Source organism: Ylistrum balloti, unplaced genomic scaffold (genome assembly GCF_031769215.1).
Source record: "Ylistrum balloti isolate Yb309-2 unplaced genomic scaffold, AGI_CSIRO_Ybal_v1 Utg371084, whole genome shotgun sequence".
In the NCBI taxonomy this organism is placed as follows: Eukaryota; Metazoa; Mollusca; class Bivalvia; order Pectinida; family Pectinidae; genus Ylistrum; species Ylistrum balloti.
The window spans coordinates 212,201-231,896 of NW_026782598.1; the positions used below are offsets into that span (position 1 = coordinate 212,201).

A 19,696-nucleotide genomic window follows, 5' to 3' on the forward strand; every position below is an offset into this window, starting at 1 on the left:
ACGTGGATATCTAGGTAGTGTGTTGACAAGTCAGTCATACACGTGGATATCTTGTGTTGACAAATCAGTCACAAACATGGATATCTAGGTAGTGTGTTGACAAGTCCGTCACACATTTGGATATCTAGATAGTGTTGACAAGTCAGTCACACACTTGGATATCTAGGTAGTGCGTTGACAAGTCTGTCACTCGAGTTGGTTTAGATAATTTGTTGACAATTGAATCACACGATAATTTGTTAGGAAGTTAGTCATAGGAACATGAAGAAATATTTTGTTGATATTTAAGCCAAACAAATATCTCGATACAGTTAGTCGACAAAACACGCAAGTATATCTTTATGTTCTGTTAACAATTGAGTAATATATGGTTTCAAAGATTTGCGCTTCTGTTTGAAATCTTTGATTATACGACAAGTTTATAAAAAGAACATTGAGTATATCAATTTTCCATTTCTAAAGTCACGTGAGTAACTTATAACAGCAGGATGAGTAACTTAAGTATCTCGACACCGGCAGAATCAGCAACTTTTGATATTTCAACACCAGTAGTATCAGTAATTTTTGACCTGCAGAGCAGTAACTTTTGATATCTCAACACCAGCAGCATCAGTAACTTTTGACGTCTCGACACCAGCAGGATCAGTAACTTTTGATGTCTGTACACCAGCAGGTTAAGTAACTTTTGATGTCTGTACACCAGCAGGATTAGCAACTTTTAATATCTCGACACCAGCAGGATTAGTAACTTTTGATATCTCCACACCAGCATGATCAGTAACTTTTGATGTCTCGACACCAGCAGGATAAGTATCTTTTGATGTCTCGACACCAGTAGGCTTACTAACTTGTCGCTATGTCGAGTTTATACCATCAACGACTTTGCAGCCAATTTCGCATACAAAACAAATTCAATATTAACATATGTCCTGCCTAATGTCGTCCTCACAACGGCCTTGGCTTTTATTACGGATAGATTAACCAATGGGTTTCTTGCAATCGATCGATTTCGTTAAGTTATAGCAATAATCGTCCTGGAATGTGAAAACGGCAGGGCGCTATCTTTGCCTGTGGTAAATACAACATTAAACAAGTCTTACCTTCCGTCCATTGTATTTATTTTTGAAAGCAAAACTTATCGCTGTTTACCGTATGCTCTACATTCAAATAAATGACCTTGACCGTGACCACTGAACCTCTGCACACCACTGAACAGCAGATGCACGCGCTAACTCATGCATACATCGTCTTTTTATATTTACCATTAGAAGCGAATAAATGTCCCATACAAATCTATTTTTAAAATAGCCCATGCAACATATTGTAGAAATGTTTTCTAACTTCGGGAAATTCCGATATGTTACGAAAACGCAACGATTTTCGTCGGAATTTGCTGGGGTGTCATTTGAACATTTCAATATTGATTACAAAAGGTTCAATAAAGTGTGTATTACATGCACCCTGCTCATACAATAATGGAGGAATGATTAATGAACTCGGAAGTCACATGTCCTAAGAAAACATAGCGTTTGTAGTAAAACGTCAAGCTCCACAGGCCATGTGTTCGTTACTAAATATAGATTCGTTTACACAGGATTTCATATATAATTCAACATAGATCTGTATAATACATTTCGAATGTGATTTATGTTGTTACAGTTTATTTTACTTCATTATTATTACCTTATAAGATACCGCTAAATGATTGCACCATACGTTTACAAGACATTTCTATGTACATATTGGTTTTCTAACTAATGTTGACTTAACATGACATCAGTGTAGGTGAGCTAAAAGTATCACACATCCTTGAAATATTCCTTACACGGCGAGGTTCTTTACAGTTGAGAAGATTTGGAATTTAAATGTTTTTTATTTCTCACATTTCCCTTTTTCATCTATACGGATGCTTAATTCGTAACAAAATGTTAAATGGAATCGGTAAACTCTACATGCTTTTCAAATCACATATACAATGGACCCTGTATCGAATATCTCTAATTAATCCTGGACCTGTTAACTGGACATTTCACTGGTAAAAAATTGAAGGATTTCGTTTAATCACTTTTCGACACAGAATTCGATTGACTTAATGTCTTGTTATTCAATGACATAAATTTATTGATGTCTCTTCATTTCTGGATCAGCATGTTTATATCACGTGATAATGTTGTCCAATCGCATACTTGATTTTAGATATAATGTTCCGTGTGATAATCTAGAGTTTGTGTTAAAGAAAATCCATAACTGACATTTTCGCTTCCCATTTCATCCCTATTTTTCTCCGCCATGAAGGAGTCTATGCATGAGTTCTATGACGTCACATGCCCAGAGATTCAAGGTACTCTGCAATGATTGCCACCCCTTTGTTGGCGTTACCTTGTTGACAGCCCTCCTTACAATGAGCGATGACAATAGCAGTTTTAGAAGCCTGTAATGAAATAGCTCCTTGGTCTTTCTTTTTCGCCAGAACGAGTTTACCGTCCTCTTCTCTCAAAAATTGATACTTTGTTCCTTCCGCGTGTATTCCACTTGCCATGAATGGTGAGAAATCCTTGGATTTGAAAGCCTTGGCAATTTTAGCACACTCATCCGGAGCCATGTTAAAGGCGTTTGTATGTGCGTTCGTCGTCCATGGAGCCCCGCCGTCCAATCCAATGATACACGCCTTGTCAACATGCGCACTTCCGGCGCTGTCCTTTGTTTGTCCGATTAGATTGTCTATGTAGGAATCCCAGGACATCTTAACAGCTTATGTAAAGGTCTAAAATAAATACAAACACAGCATTAATGTATCGTATACGTATATAATTATAATTTATGGAATTCATGAAAGAAACGGTAAGTGTATTGAACAAATAGCTAGGTGTGGATACGGGAAGATTAAACAGATATCTAGGTGTGGATACGGGAAGATTAAACAGATATCTAGGTGTGGATACAGGAAGAGCATTAAACAGATATCTAGGTGTGGATACGGGAAGATTAAACAGATATCTAGGTGTGGATACGGTAAGTGTATTGAACAGATAGCTAGGTGTGGATACGGGAAGATTAAACAGATATCTAGGTGTGGATACGGGAAGATTAAACAGATATCTAGGTGTGGATACGGTAAGTGTATTGAACAGATAGCTAGGTGTGGATACGGGAATAGTATTAAACATATCTAGGTGTGGATACGGGAAGATTAAACAGATAGCTAGGTGTGGATACGGGAAGAGTATTAAACAGACATATAGGTGTGTGTATACGGGAAGATTAAACAGATATCTAGGTGTGGATACGGGAAGAGTATTAAACAGATATCTAGGTGTGGATACGGGAAGATTAAACAGATATCTAGGTGTGGATACGGGAGGAGTATTAAACAGATATCTAGGTGTGGATACGGGAAGAGTATTAAACAGATATCTAGGTGTGGATACGGGAAGATTAAACATATCTAGGTGTGGATACGGGAAGATTAAACAGATATCTAGGTGTGTATACGGGAAGATTAAACATATCTAGGTGTGGATACGGTAAGAGTTTAGTGAAACAGACGACAGTGTTAGGTTCAAGAGAGTAATTATGAATTCACATGACAAAGTACCAGGGGTATATTTGACAACGGTAAAAATATATCTATAACACTTCACACAGGAGAAAAGTCAATGTCTATATATATCGGTAAGACGGCATTTTGTGACTTCGGAAACAGGAAAAAGCTTTTCCCGGCATTACGAGAAATCAAGAGTTAACATCCGGTTGCAGACGAAAGCGTGGTTATCACACAGTACACATATACTGGTAGTTTCAGTACTATCCCAGCTGTACACAAGTATATCCAAGGACCTCAATAAATGCTGAATTACGCTGACATGGTTGTGCTTCCTTCCAAATAAAGATAAAACCGATAACATAAAATAGGGATGGAAGGGACACAAAAAAGTACCATTGATTTCAAAGAATTTGCGAAATTTTCCATTTTGGGCTGCACCCCTTTGGCCCCAAAAGACCCACAAATTTCTTACTGCCTATTGGCCATTGTTTCGCTAATCAGTCAGAAGGGAACAATAAGGTATCTAGGGGGACTTACTTATGAAATCTGTGAAAGACCGATTCTGTAATTCTCAAGAAATAGTGACAACAAAATTTCATTCTCAAAATCCAGGATGGACACCTTCAATTGTCTCGTTTTCGTGATCAGGCCTGAAAACGGACACACAACTAGGAACCGAATGGAACCTTTAAACGAAATTTGAGAAAAACTCCTCAAACACTTCCCAAGAAATAGCGATAATGAGAATGGTTGACGGACGAATTGGAAGTAGTGCTATTTGAATAGCCAACCATCTGATAATGACGAGCTAAAATATTAGTTAAACAATAAATTATTCTAGGTATATATAGGTTATGAATCATCTCAAACATGGCCGTTCACTTAACCGCATTTAGTGGTCTTCCAATTTCAAAATAAACAATAAATCCCAGACGGATTATTGCGCCCACCAATGTTTAAAACCTTTTTCGTTTCTTTTCCTTTCCTTTTTTTTTGGACTTCATGATATGAAATTTAACATTTCCTCTTACGAAGAGGTATAACATCCTTTTGACTGCCAAATCAAAGATGGTCGCCAGCCAGCTAGTTCATTTTTCTAAACGGTCTCAAAATCAAGCGGGCACGACTAAGGAGCAAGGAAACCTATAAATGAGAAAGATCCATCTTGTACTTCAAGAAACAACTATAACGAACTTTCATACTCAAAATTTAGCCATTTTGTTTCCCTGACCAGTCCCAAAATTTAGCCATTTTGTTTCCCTGACCAGTCCCAAAATTAAGCCATTTTGTTGCCATGGTTAGTCCCAAAATTTAGCCATTTTGTTTCCCTGACCAGTCCCAAAATTAAGCCATTTTGTTGCCATGGTTAGTCCCAAAATTTAGCCATTTTGTTTCCCTGACCAGTCCCAAAATTAAGCCATTTTGTTGCCATGGTTAGTCCCAAAATTTAGCCATTTTGTTGCCATGGTTAGTCCCAAACTGAAACGGACAAGGAAAACCTACATATGAAATCTGAGTCATTCAGTTCTCCGTGCCAAATTGGGCTAGGTGAGCTAATAATAATGCAGTTTACTTTGTCAAAAGCCTATGACAAATCAGTCATTTTCAACATTGGCCCTTCAGAGACCGGATATTGAATTTTCAGACAAGGTTACTGTGTGCTATTGAAAAAAATAATTACGGTGTGGTCCTTTGGTATTGAGAAAATGCTACTTAACAGATTTTAAAACAATTGACTCCTGTGACCTTGAATATGAGGCAAAGTCATTTGATATTTACAAGCAGCTTTCGATCTTTCAAATATCATGGCCCTAGACCTTTAAGAACTAGACACATTTTTCACAGCTACCCGAATAGCATTTTTAGTATTGGCACTACGGAGACTGGAAGTTGATTTTTTGTATTAATACATTCGATACACTTGATCACAGACAAAATTTCATCCCCATCAAACTTCTGACTTTTGAGAAAATTTCATTTAAATATTTCGAATTAATTAACCTCCGAGACCTTAAAATCAGCACTTTCAGCATGGAAAAGGGGTATTTTTTTCTACTTTATATGCAATCTTACTAAAATACTGTTTTCCATGATGTAGATGGTAGTCTTGGTGAGCAGCAGGTAACTGTCACAAGTGTTACTTATTTTTGACAGCGAAGTTTGAGCTGAATCCAACTTATGAAACTTAAAAAAGAAGATTGAAATAGGGTGTTGCACAGGAAAACAAAGATGTTACAAAATGGCCCCCCTGGCTGCAACATGGAAGTTTTGACAAGGTAGAAAAATAACACTTTGTTGGCTACCTTTCCTTAACTTTTCCACTAATTTAAAGCTCAATGGCACCAGTGGAACTGGAGATAAAGTTTGAAATATCTTTTCAAGATGGCGGCCATCTTGGATTTCAAACATACCAGAAAAATAACAACACTTGGTAAGGACCATCTTGGGATCATTTCACACAAGTCGGACCTCAATCCCACTAGTGGAACTTGAGAAGTTTGAAATGTCAAAAGTTAACGCACGGCGGACAGCGCACAGCTGACGCCACACGGCGAACAATCCTTCGCATCGTATGACCTAAAAAATTTGTGATCTTTGACCAAGATGCGAGAATTTGGATATTATTTACCAGTTGGTGTCAGCATACTGTAGCAGTGATTGATATACCCGTATGTCAAACATTCATTGCATTTACACAAGATGTGAAAACCAATAATGTTTAAAAATCGGTCATATCATATCACTCCAAGCATGTTTGGTATTATCATCATTCTCTAATAATACCAAGGCATTGAGGAGTAGCATTTTGAAACAAAATATTAACCAACTTCCCATTTTGGGATCTTGCCCCCAAGCCCTAAGAGTCCAATCAACTTTCTAAATTTAATTAATCTCCCACCCCTCAGAATGCTTCATACAAATTTGAATGAAATCCATAGCAGTAATATGGGAGAGGGGAAAACAGTATGTTATAAGATCATTCAGCCCTTGGAGTCCGGTGAGCTAACACAGTGATGTGGAATAAGTCAAAATTTAGAGCATTGAACACAAAATCAACTCTGAACTGAAGCTTTCATAAACAGCAGTTTATTTTCATATTTTTCAATTTAAGAGGCTTTTTGTAAACAAGAGATCCCAGTGGGATCTTGGCACCCACCATTTGAGGATCTGTTTTCAGTTCTTGAAGATTTGCTTATTTTATTTTTTTTTTTTTTTGGTTACAGGTGTTGTAAATGTTCATGAACTGGTCTTCATTGAATGTACTCAATGATTGCACAAGATATTTTTATTAAGCACCTATTAGCAAATATCATTTGAAAAAGATTCCAAAGTATTATTAGATAGCAGTCAGTTACAGGTGGATAATGGACATGGTCTTGAATCAATATGATAGAATATCGAAGAAAATATTGTGCTGTATTACTGTCGACATCCAAGATGGCTGCCTGTGGGCCACCTTGATTTCAATCAGTCCAAAAAAGGTACAATGCACAACTAGGGACCAAGGGAAACCAATATCTATGAAATATCAAAAAGATCCATCCAGTACTTCCTCAGAAATAGTGGTAACAAACTTTTACTTTCAAAATCCAAGATGGCTGCCTGTCAGCCATCTTGATTTCAGATTAGTCCAAAAAAGGTAAAATGCACAATAAGGGACCAAGGGGAACCTGCATATGAAATTTGAGAAAGATCTATCCAGTACTTTCTCAGAAATAGCTGTAAAAAACTTTTACTTTCAAAATAAAAGAAGGCCAACAAGTGGCCATCTTGAATTCAGATCAGTCCAAAAAAGGTAAAATGCACAATAAGGGACCAAGGGGAACCTGCATATGAAATTTGAGAAAGATCTATCCAGTACTTTCTCAGAAATAGCTGTAAAAAACTTTTACTTTCAAAATAAAAGAAGGCCAACAAGTGGCCATCTTGAATTCAGATCAGTCCAAAAAAGGTAAAATGCACAATAAGGGACCAAGGGGAACCTGCATATGAAATTTGAGAAAGATCTATCCAGTACTTTCTCAGAAATAGCTGTAAAAAACTTTTACTTTCAAAATAAAAGAAGGCCAACAAGTGGCCATCTTGAATTCAGATCAGTCCAAAAAGGTATAATGCACAACTAGGGACCAAAGGGAACCTGCATATGAAATTTGAAAAGATCCATCCAGTACTTTCCAAGAAATAGCAGTAACAAACTTTTACTTCCAATCTCCAAGATGGCCGCCTGTCGGCCATCTTGAATTTGAATCAGTCGAAAAAAGGTACAATGCACAACTAGGGACCAAGGGGAAACTGCATATGAAATTTGAGAAAGATCCACTCAATACTTTCCAAGGAATAGCGGTAACAAACTTTTACTTCTTAAATCCAAGACGGCCGCCTATCGGCCATCTTGAATTTGAATCAGTCTAAAAAGGTACTATGCACAACTAGGGACCAAGGGGAAACTGCATATGTAATTTGAGAAAGATCCATCCAGTACTTTTCCAGAAATAGCGGTAACAATAATTATTTACGGACGGACGGACCACGGACGCAGGGCGATTTGAATAACCCACCATCTGATGATGGTGGGCTAAAAATGCCTTATATTGAAACAATAAATTAACCACTCCATACTATTGCTTGTTCTTTTGTTTGATAAATTTTCTTTAAAATACACAAACAAGATAATGATGTACCATTCTAGATCTTCAAATATTCTGTTTGAAAATTTCTTAAATCTAATTTTCAATTTAACCCTTACTTTTTAACATTTCAGGATGTCCTTTTGTACTGACCATGTATATTTGTGGTCATTTTACATTATGTAGTCAGCAATAAGTCTTTTGGCTTTTCTCTCAGAAGCATAGGAAATTAAGCAGCTGAAGATTCTGAAGTCTATACACATGGGAGATTTGCAGTTCACATATTTCCAATCACCAAAGCAGGAGCAATCAGGCTTCGCAATTCTTAAAACTCATACTTAGCTGGCAAAAGAAATCAGATATAGTCCCGTTTTCACTTTCAGGAAATCGTTCAATTAGCATCCCATCACAGGGTTTTCCATAATTTTGTAAGTAGTAGGCTGTGTAGTGAAAGTAGGAGGCTGGCCTGCCATGTACGTGTAGTCGTGTACGGAACATAATTACGGAACTGGATTGGTGTAGGCGGCCAAATGATCAAAGTAGCCGATCAAATTGGCCAGCGACCGGCTCTTATGGAAAACCCTGCCATCAGTTGAAAACTTTTGTGAACTTCAGATACAAAATAAATAATTAATCAAAGAGATAAAAGTTAAATTTGTGTGCAAAATGGTTACTTCCTTAGATGAGTACGGCATCAGTTATCAGGAATTTCTCAGATGTCTTCACATACCCAAACTTTCAAGATAATCTGCAATCTTACAAACTGCCAAGTTAGTATTGCCTTGTTGTTTTCCCTCTGGACAATGACCTATAATAATTGCCTGATTGCTAGCCTGCATTGTCACTCCACCACATCCCTTTTTCTTAGCCAAAACTAAGTTTTCTTCCTGTTTCAAAAACTGATATTTTTGACCACACAACTGAATACCATATGCCTGCATGGGTGTAAAGTCTTTCTCTTTGAAACACTTTGCCACATTGGAGCATTCCTCTGGAGTCAATTGGAGTGCTTTTGAATGGCTTGCTTGTGTCCACATATTGCCATCTTTCCCCAAAATACACCCAGTGTCGATGTGCTCGCATCCTGAGTAATCCTTGCTTTGAGCGACCAAATTATCAATGTAGGAATCCCAAGACATCCTGATGGGTGAACTCCTGAAAAGAAAAAAAGATTTTGAGAACAATAGAAATGAATACATATTCTTCCTATTATTTTCTCTTCAAATATACTTGCTTTTATCAGTCAGGTTTTCTTCTGGTAACATATTACCAATACAAAAGAGCCAACTGACATACATACATGTATTGAATGTATATTGTTCACCTGTTCTTCAGTTTCTAATTATAAGTAGAACCTGTATTGGAAGTTTATTCTTCGAATTTTTGAAATCATGATAATCACAAAACTGATATCTCTTGAAAGCTCCTAAACATTGTATTTCTATTCTACAATCAGCTTTCTATTTAGTAGTATGTAGACAGACAGAAGAACATCATGCCATATATCTGTTATGATGCAATCAGGGCTGCATCTTACTTGATTATGAAGAATTTCAGCAAATTTAGTATCATATATTTAAATGGTAAACTGAGGTGTAAAATTTCCATAAGAACATTAGTAGATAACTTTATACAGTTTTCTTCAAAAGCATCCCATGAACCCCCCTAACTTGTGTGGAACATTGTTTTAAGAGGCCTTCACACAAATTATGAAACTTAACAAAGCTATCAAATTACTAAGTATAATAGAACAGAGTTTATTGTCAAACATAATTTTGCCACAAAAATATTATTAGTGCTATTACATCTGATACAATAAGTTTGTCGTTTTTGTCTACCAGATGTCAGTCTGACAGTCAAAACATGCAATCTGTTGCAAACAAAATGTCATCAAGTACGAACAGGACAGCAACTTTTATAATTTCCTTGGTAATTCTAGAAGTTCTGACAATTACACCAATCTAAGACCCAAATTAAATAATTCCAAAAGAAACACTAGACAATTGCCTTGTGAAATTTGACTGAGAGCCACATCACTTCTTAGTTTAATAAAATATCATGACAAATGAACAATAACTCCTTTTTTTAAAAAATGAATGAAACAAAAAATTATGTGATTATTGAAAACTTCAAATATATTGCAATTTCACATCAATAATAAAGTGAAAATGTTTTTCTATAGATATTTAAGAATGAAAATATCAATAATAAACTGTTTTCAGATGGGTATACAGTTGATATGAAGCCAACCCAAGTTGAAGATAAATATTCATTGTGTCCCAACAGGCAACATTCTATTTATCTTTCACAAAGACTGGCTGCATATCAACTGTGTACCCATCTGCTAACAGTTCCTTGTATAAATGTTATCTGTGCGATATCATAAAATCTTTAAAGATAAAATATTCAACTCTGTAACTTGAAAGTAGGTATAGGTCATTCATTACAGCCGGTAATCGTAGTGGACATGGGCCATGCTACCCACCCAAATATAATGACCATTGTTCCTTGGATATCAAGAAGAAAAAAAATTGTCCTTCAGAAAAATCCACTAAACTAGTCTGCTCATCCAGTCAAATGTTTTTCAATAAAATATATCAAATTGCTCAAAATAAATGCTTATTTAAAACTGCCTCCTGATTGTCTTTTTGTCATTGTTTCAACACAGGAAAGGATAAATCTGGGTCTGGGAAGAATTTCGGAGATTTTTGGGAAAGTGGATGGGAGTTTCTTGTATAACGTAGCACATTTTGAGAATATCAGTGAGACTTTTTAAAACCAAAAAATGAATAAAAATCCCAAGTCTTGCCCCAGAACGAACCAAGGATATATGACAACAAACTGCCTCCTATTCCTGGTTGGCATATCATCAAATAACTTTTAATATATGCTTGCAAAACCACCCCCTGGTTGTCATGTTATCATTGACTTTTTACTTGTACTATATAACAAACTGCCTGCTGTCATGTAATCAAATATTTTCATGTATGCTGTAACTGCCTCCTGAATGTCATGTAATCAATGAACTGCCTCCTGAATGTCATGTAATCAATGAACTGCCTCCTAATGTCATGTAATCAATGAACTGCCTCCTGAATGTCATGTAATCAATTAACTGCCTCCTGAATGTCATGTAATCAATGAACTGCCTCCTGAATGTCATGTAATCAATGAACTGTCTCCTGAATGTCATGTAATCAATGAACTGCCTCCTAATGTCATGTAATCAATGAACTGCCTCCTAATGTCATGTAATCAATGAACTGCCTCCTGAATGTCATGTAATCAATTAACTGCCTCCTGAATGTCATTTAATCAATAACTCTGAATGTCATGTAATCAATGAACTGCCTCCTGAATGTCATGTAATCAATGAACTGCCTCCTGAATGTCATTTAATCAATGAACTGCCCCCTGAATGTCATGTAATCAATGAACTGCCTCCTGAATGTCATGTAATCAATGAACTGCCTCCTGAATGTCATGTAATCAATGAACTGCCTCCTGAATGTCATGTAATCAATGAACTGCCTCCTGAATGTCATGTAATCAATGAACTGCCTCCTGAATGTCATGTAATCAATGAACTGCCTCCTGAATGTCATGTAATCAATGAACTGCCTCCTGAATGTCATGTAATCAATGAACTGCCTCCTAATGTCATGTAATCAATGAACTGCCTCCTGAATGTCATGTAATCAATGAACTGCCTCCTGAATGTCATGTAATCAATGAACTGTCTCCTGAATGTCATGTAATCAATGAACTGCCTCCTGAATGTCATGTAATCAATGAACTGCCTCCTGAATGTCATTTAATCAATGAACTGCCTCCTGAATGTCATGTAATCAATTAACTGTCTCCAGAATGTCATGTAATCAATGAACTGCCTCCTGAATGTCATGTAATCAATGAACTGCCTCCTGAATGTCATGTAATCAATGAACTGCCTCCTGAATGTCATGTAATCAATTCACTGTCTCCTGAATGTCATGTAATCAATGAACTGCCTCCTGAATGTCATGTAATCAATGAATTGCCTCCTGAATGTCATTTAATCAATGAACTGCCTCCTGAATGTCATGTAATCAATGAACTGCCTCCTGAATGTCATGTAATCAATGAACTGCCTCCTGAATGTCATGTAATCAATGTAATCAATGATTTACATATTGGCTATATAACAGCCAATCATTTTTTTTTCTCAAATTATTTAGTCATTAGTAAATTACATGCATGTGTTAAAGCGACTATAATGTTAAAAAAAAACACTACCAGAAAAAGACATAAAATGTTCTATTTTCTGTTAATTACTAAAATTAAAAGTCACTGCAACCATTTTTTATTGATATCTAGAAAATAAAGAATGTAAACATTGCGGTCCAGATCTAATTCATACATTACCGTAACCCTGATGCTGTGCATGCGTATAAGCCTAGAAAGAAGCAATATTGCCTCACAGAAAGTGCAAGAGGAAGGAGTCGGACCAGAAAAGAGGACAGGCAAGAATTTATATTAGACAGGAGATCGATAGATGGCAGAAGATGAAGGAGGATCTTGGACTAAATACGGATTCGGAATTTGTGAAACTGCTGCTTGACTGGTTAGCTTAACGTGAGTCCTATAATTATGTATCTGCCTGTCATTGATTATAATCCAATATCCAGTGTTTAATGCATGAATATGAACAACACTACTAAAAGTGTTATCTGACAAATGTTGAATGAAAATAGTTGTTATTCACTTGAATTTACTATTGACGACGTGCGTTTGTTGTTGACTGTATGACAGTACTGGCTTTACTGTAAGAATAACAACTGTGACGATAAACATAGCCTTCATAATAAACAGTGCAATATCTATTAATGTGTACAGACAAAGTAACAATTCCTGTGCATTTCTGCACATGAGTTTTTTCTTTTCCCCACTAGTTTAGCGCCCGCGATAATTCTCGCACAACAAAGCCGAAACAAAATGAATTACCAAGATTGATTGTTAAAAATTATATTATAACACTATAGAATCATTTACTGCAAACAAGAATTAGCAGAAAGGCACAAAAGCAAGTGTTATACATAAGATATGTGGGTTTGTTTACCTGGTAATCCATTTTTCCTGCGGCGGATGTAAATAACTTCATCATATGACAAGCCATGTGACCCACTCGGCTTTCTTCATAATAAACCGAGCGTGAACATGTTTCTAAACAATAGTCCCGATAAGCAATATTCCGATGCTGAAAATTTGTACAAAACAACAAATTTGATGTTATACGCGCGTGTATCACTTTATTATAGATATATCTTATTATTTATATGTTGAAATCTAAGGTAATAGCCGCTTTAAAAGACACACTTTTCTTTCATTCGCTCGACATTGGTGTCTTGGTATCACATCATTGTTTATCAATTCTTGTATCTTTGCTTTAGCTTGTATGATCTATAGCTTGTATGATCCATAGCTTGTATGATCCTTCTAGAGTCAACAAGACATATTGAAGACTATCGACAAGTGTATTGTATCAAACCAACTGAAGCAAACAGTGTATGGTGATGCACATCCTGTCATTACACTGCAACCCTACAACCTTTGATTTAAGATCAATTTTTAAAGTAACTCCATGATCATTATTTTGATGGGACTTCTTCAGGTTAAAATGACTTCTCACATTCTGTCACAAATATACAATTAAGCAATTAAATTACTGGAACTAGAAGCTCATGGGTATTTAGTCTCCTGACTATGATGACACAAGAAGTTAAGTAATGGTAGTGTGAACAATTATCAAATGATTTGATCAATTCTGAATATTACAAATAAAGGTAATGACAACATGCTCTCATTTCAATTGCTGAACATTCCCAGAAATGTTCACATCAATGACATGCACGTTTTACCATTCAAAGTATAGCTACAAGACTAGTTCAAAAGACCATTTTAACCATTTGCCAGATCAATATTGGTGATTATTATGAATTTTAATATATCTGCTTACTTATTTCAACTGATGCTACTGAACATTTGATAATGAATAGACATGAAAAAAATACAGATATATTTATCAAACATCTGTACAAAAAGCAAAAAAAAAAAACCAACTTGCCCAAGCTGTCAGATAATTGCATTTTTTTCTCGATGAACAGACAGGTTTCACAGACAAATACTTTCCCTATTAGAATTTAAATCTAGAATTTACTTCAGTATCCTTCTCCATGCTGTACATGCATTCGACAGGAACATGGACAGATCCAAGAGGGATCTTGGCACCCAACACTGTTTGATCGTCATATGCTCTTTGAAAATTGCATCTTCTTTTCTCTGTTTTTGCTCTTAATAATAAGACATATGAACATTCCTTTGTAGAAATAAATGATAATCTTTACTTGCAAAATTCAAGATGGCTGTCTGTCGACCATTTTGTTTTTATGATCAATTCCATACACAAACAGGCACAACCAGGGACCTAAAGAACCCTATACATGAAATTTGATAAAGATCTATAAAGTAGTTCTGAAGAAATAGTGATAAACTTTCAAAGTTAAAATCTAAGATGTTGGTCCGTCAACCAATTTTTTTTCTGATCACACCCAAAATTAAATCAGCACAACTAATGACAAAGGGGAACTCACATATGAAATTTGTGCAGGATCCATTAAGTACTTCTTAAATAATTCTAACAATCTTGAAATTTCAAATTCGAAGATGGCTGCCTGTCGACGATTTTGTTTTTCCGATCAGTCACATAATCAAACTGGCACAACCTGGGACCAAGAGGAAGCTACATATGAAATTTAAGGAAGATCCATCCAGTACTTGAACAAATAGCGATAACAAACTTTCAAAGCCAAAATCCAAGTTGGCCATCTTTTGGCCATTTTTTTTATCAGTTCCAAAATTGCTTGGGCACCATTAAAGACCAAGGGTACTCTACATTTGAAATCTGAGAATGATCCAGTAACTACTTCTCAAGAAAGAGCAATAACAAACTTTCAAAGTTAAAATACAAAATGGCCGCCCTACAGACAAATGGGAACCTACACATGGAATTTGAGAGAAACCCATCCCCTACTTTTATTCACTGTCGTGATCATGCAATGGATAGGACTTTTCAAGATGGCAGACCAACGTAACACTGGAAGGTAAGCTCTGCTTTCAAACGGTAATATCCATAATTTATATACTCACTATGATCATGAAACATTGTATTTGATTTGCAAATAGTGCAAATATTGTTGCATGTATCTATTTGGATCATTTAATTACAAAAAAAAAAAAAAGGATCTCAACATAAGTCTTGAAGTGACAGCTTGAGAACATCAACAAAAAGAAAAAAAAAAGAATCTCACCATTAAGTCTTGAAGTGACAGCTTGAGAATATCCAGTCTTCTAAAATGACACAGCAGAAAGTATTCTTCTGGATGTATAGTCTTTAAAAATATTCCTTACGTAAGGACAGAAAAAGACTTCATTCTGGATATCATTCACAAGTGAAGATCATAAAAAATTACAAAAGACCGCGAGAATACCTGTTGTAAAAGCATAAAATAGCGCGAGAGACGGATAAAATCCTGTATTCTGTCTCCTTGTATTGGACTTTCCATCAGCAAAAACATTTAAATGCACCAGAAGTGTAATGGCTATCACTCACTCATTCCTTACACAACATAAAATTAAGATAAAATGTTTCATGGTACATGTAATCTCAACATGACACAAAAAGCAACATGACTAGAGTCACAATGCTTCTTGAAACATGTCATAGAAATGATTCTGTTAAAAAAATAATATAACTTTTAAACCAATATGTTGTACACCTGAAGCAAATGTAAACTGTGTATACATTAACTGCTGTCCCATGTTAAGGCTTCTAACCAAGTTTGAAAAAAAAAGAACTTACAATCAAGGTTCACCATTCAGGAACAATAGAATATCTTTGAAATTTTGGTCAATTAGCCAAGATCAATATGTTCACATCAAACTGACAACTTACACTAATAAAAAAAAACTATCCAAGTTTGAACTATTTCTTAAAAAAATAAACAATTTTGCTCAAAAATGTCATTTTCCTACTTAAAATACAGCCAATTTGTCCCAAGCCGCGCTCACCCTGGACCTAAAAATGCAGTAGCCAAAAAAAAATAGCCAATTTTTTCGAACAGTAGTCTTGGTGATCGCAAGAAGTAATGGAGTACTCTTACAAATCAAATCATTTCACTATACATAATGTAATTCAATTACCTTATACATATTTATATTAGGTATGTTTTTGTTGTTGAAATGAATTTCTTGAATTTTGGTGAAAAATAAAACCACAAAATATAAAATTCCAACTATTTATTACAAAGCAGCAATAAATAACATCAATAAAACCAAGAGAGAAAGATCTCATTGTTGTTTCCCTCCCTTCTTATGCTGACGGCTGCTCCATGGCTGTTGTTGCCTGTAACATGAAAAGTTTATTTAAGATATGGCTCCATTGACTATCATTACGATAAATTCAGATTTGTATACTGTAATATTGTTGACTATAACACCTGTGATTACACAACATTTATAAATATTTCATGTTAGTTGATATTCATGTTTGATAACTTGGTACTTCTTCAGAATAATGCACCATACAGTAAAGGTATTCCTAACCTGAGACTCACAACAAATGGTGCAAAACATGAGTTTTGTTGAAGGTTTGTAATGTAACCAAGATCTACCAAATTTCCAGCTGTCCTCGAATTTACGCCCTGATGGTGTAGAAGGTTTAGCAATGGGGCTATCTCTAGTAGTTTCTTCATCAGGAGCTGTACTAATAACCCTATCTGTACTATAACCAGACTTAAATCCAAAAAGTGACAGCTTAGCAAGTTTTGATGGAGTGTTACTATCATTTTCAAGCTTAAAGTTCACCATGACACTACGATAAGCCTGCCAAAATAAAATGTTCAAACGGCAGCTATCAAGTGAGAAATGATTCAATCAATGAAAAAATGAAAGTATATAATGTGATATATTTATATGATACAAGTTGATTGTTTAAAGACGCCTGTAATTCAATCCTACAGTATTTGATACTTACCAATTATGCAAATTATGCTTCACTTGATCAGCAACTTTGGCAACTTCAATAACGCAAGTCATAACCAACCGCCACCGTTTCAAAATAAATGTCAATCTTAATGATAGACAAAGCATTGTGTGAATAATTGGAAGACAAGACTTCACAATGTTTAGTATTTATTCGATTCATTTGCAAACATTTTGCCCTCTGTCCAGCAGATGCTCAAACATCACAGTAGAATCAGGGTTATATATATATAAACACACACATATATATAATATGGTTACTCTTTTATATGCTTTCAGATAAGTAAACATGTCATGTGACACGTAGCATTATCACATTCTAAACTATTCATATCATCAGTAAAACCTTGGAAAGCAGAACTGCAAGTTTTCAAAAAAAAAAAAAGGTTGAATCAATATCACAACACCAATGCTGGATGCTTGATAAGAGAAAATAGAACAGGTAAGGGTTTTCCATTACCCGCAGATGAGGTTACAACCCCACCCCCTCCAAATGATGAAATTCATGACTTGCACCCCGCACCCCAATTTTCCAGCACTTTCCTTTACAAACTCCTATACAGATGTTTCAATTTCAAAAGCCAAGGGGAACAATTCAATTACCAAATCACCTACTTCCTCATAGCCATCATCGATCTTGATATAAATGGCTTTGCCTGTTATGGTGATTATCATATGTTATGAAACACCAGTACTATTTTACAAATGGAATAGGATGCTATATATGTATCATATTGCATCATAAATGGGTTCAATCATTCAGACATCCTGTAAATACTATATTTGAACGTCAACCCATCTCATCAGACTGATTTTAAGTGCTTTCAGGTTCATCCAAACAAAACCTTCGCTTGGAAAGTGACAGAGGCCAACTCAACTTTTGTGAAAACATATTTGTATTTAAGACTTAACTGAAAAAAATCAATTGATTTTATTGAGTGTCTAAATTCTGATGTTCAATGAATTGTTTAATGATAAATTATAAGCAATTTTGAACAAAAGTTTGATATATCAGGAGAGATTACAACTTGTCACAGGAAAACAACAGTATTGAGCATTTAATCATTTCAATCACATTTCTGGGTAGAGTATACATGTTCCTTTACAGCAACCGACAGCACATTATAGACTTTGTCTACGGACAAAAACTACTATTACCACTCAGCACTGCCGAAACCTTAATTGCTTCCATTAAAAACAAATTTCTTACGATATAAATAAAATTTCAAGACTGCAGAAATTGGAACTGAAAGTTTAGCTAAGACTATATTAAAAATATGTTTCAATTGATATTCAAATTTAACATCCGTTTCGTACAAGCAAGAAGGAAAATATGATGAATCATTATTTATTGTGTATTGAACGGAGTCGTTAATATAATTATATTCACGTAAATTCACATATAACATTGTCAAATATTATCAAACTATATCAAAGAGAATATGTATGAAAACAACTGTAATCCACCGCTTATAATCAACCAAATCAGCATTTTCAACCTACAATGGGGTGTGTAAAATTTACTTCCTCCATTTTCCGACTGCGTTAGTCATATTAGGTCATCATGGCTAGACTTCCTGTGTCATACCAATGAACTATAGACTCCAAATTATCATATTTTCATGTTTAACTAACACAGTGGTTAAAATAACGTTTTTTCTTAAAACTAACCTTTTAGCAACTGAGTAATGTCTGTCGAATGTCAGACGGAGGCCTTGCTGCGTCAGTGGTCTTCGTGAAAATGGACCTTGTGAAGTCACGCGGTAAAGTGGGACGGGCCAAACTGGCTGTCTGTCAGGTCACGTGACTAGACACCATTTTGGAACTCCCTTACTTGTTGCATACATATGTGATTTCATTCTTCTAGAAAATTCCATACCACGAGGAAGACTATAGCAACCAATCAACAGTCAAATATTCAAAACTTCGGTAGTGATTATGATTGAGTTATGAAAAGTGGATAGTAGCAGTAAATATGAAAAACCCTAATATTCTTGACGGGTGTAACAATAACCAGCATCAAAGCCGTGCCTTTCCTTCCCGTTGAGTCGTTCATTAACGTCAAAATGTCACTAATTAACCTCAAACTACAAATATAGCATGCAAATAACAGTAATAATCGATATTTCACAAAAAGAAATATAATTACTTGTTTCAAGCCGGGGTATGGTCTTCTCGGTTGGTCGCCTACCTGTCGGTTCCGCCTCACCTTAGTAAGTTCCGGCAAAGCGCCGTCTATTGCCCTTTCTCCGAAACTATAGGGGGAACCACTCTCACTCCGAGTGTGAATTCTCAATTTTTCCATCCCGACCAGAGACATAAATAGCAAATGGAACGACTCGTTTGACTTCGACGATGACACCAGCGTCCCAATCGCCTCTTTTTTGCCGATGATACTAAATTATATAAATCTTCACAAGTGGTCGAAAAAATGGCTACTAAAATT

The 19,696-nt window shown here is 35.6% G+C and overlaps 1 protein-coding gene across 2 annotated transcripts; it reads right to left on the reverse strand.

Annotated features, from left to right (window-relative positions):
* Nucleotides 1-1,096: 1,096 nt before the first annotated feature.
* On the reverse strand, nucleotides 1,097-19,469 carry LOC132560593 (profilin-like). 2 transcript variants are annotated; one of them, XM_060225255.1, is made up of 2 exons: nucleotides 19,400-19,469; nucleotides 1,097-2,764 (listed from the first exon to the last, which is right to left on the reverse strand). In XM_060225255.1, the coding sequence occupies exon 2, from the start codon at nucleotides 2,741-2,743 to the stop codon at nucleotides 2,321-2,323; it is 423 nt and encodes a 140-aa protein (XP_060081238.1). In that variant the 5' UTR covers nucleotides 2,744-2,764; nucleotides 19,400-19,469; the 3' UTR covers nucleotides 1,097-2,320. The 2 variants fall into 2 exon arrangements, with proteins under 2 accessions (XP_060081238.1, XP_060081239.1); XM_060225256.1 differs by lacking the exon at nucleotides 19,400-19,469 and adding an exon at nucleotides 18,922-19,014.
* Between the last annotated feature and the right edge of the window lie 227 nt (nucleotides 19,470-19,696).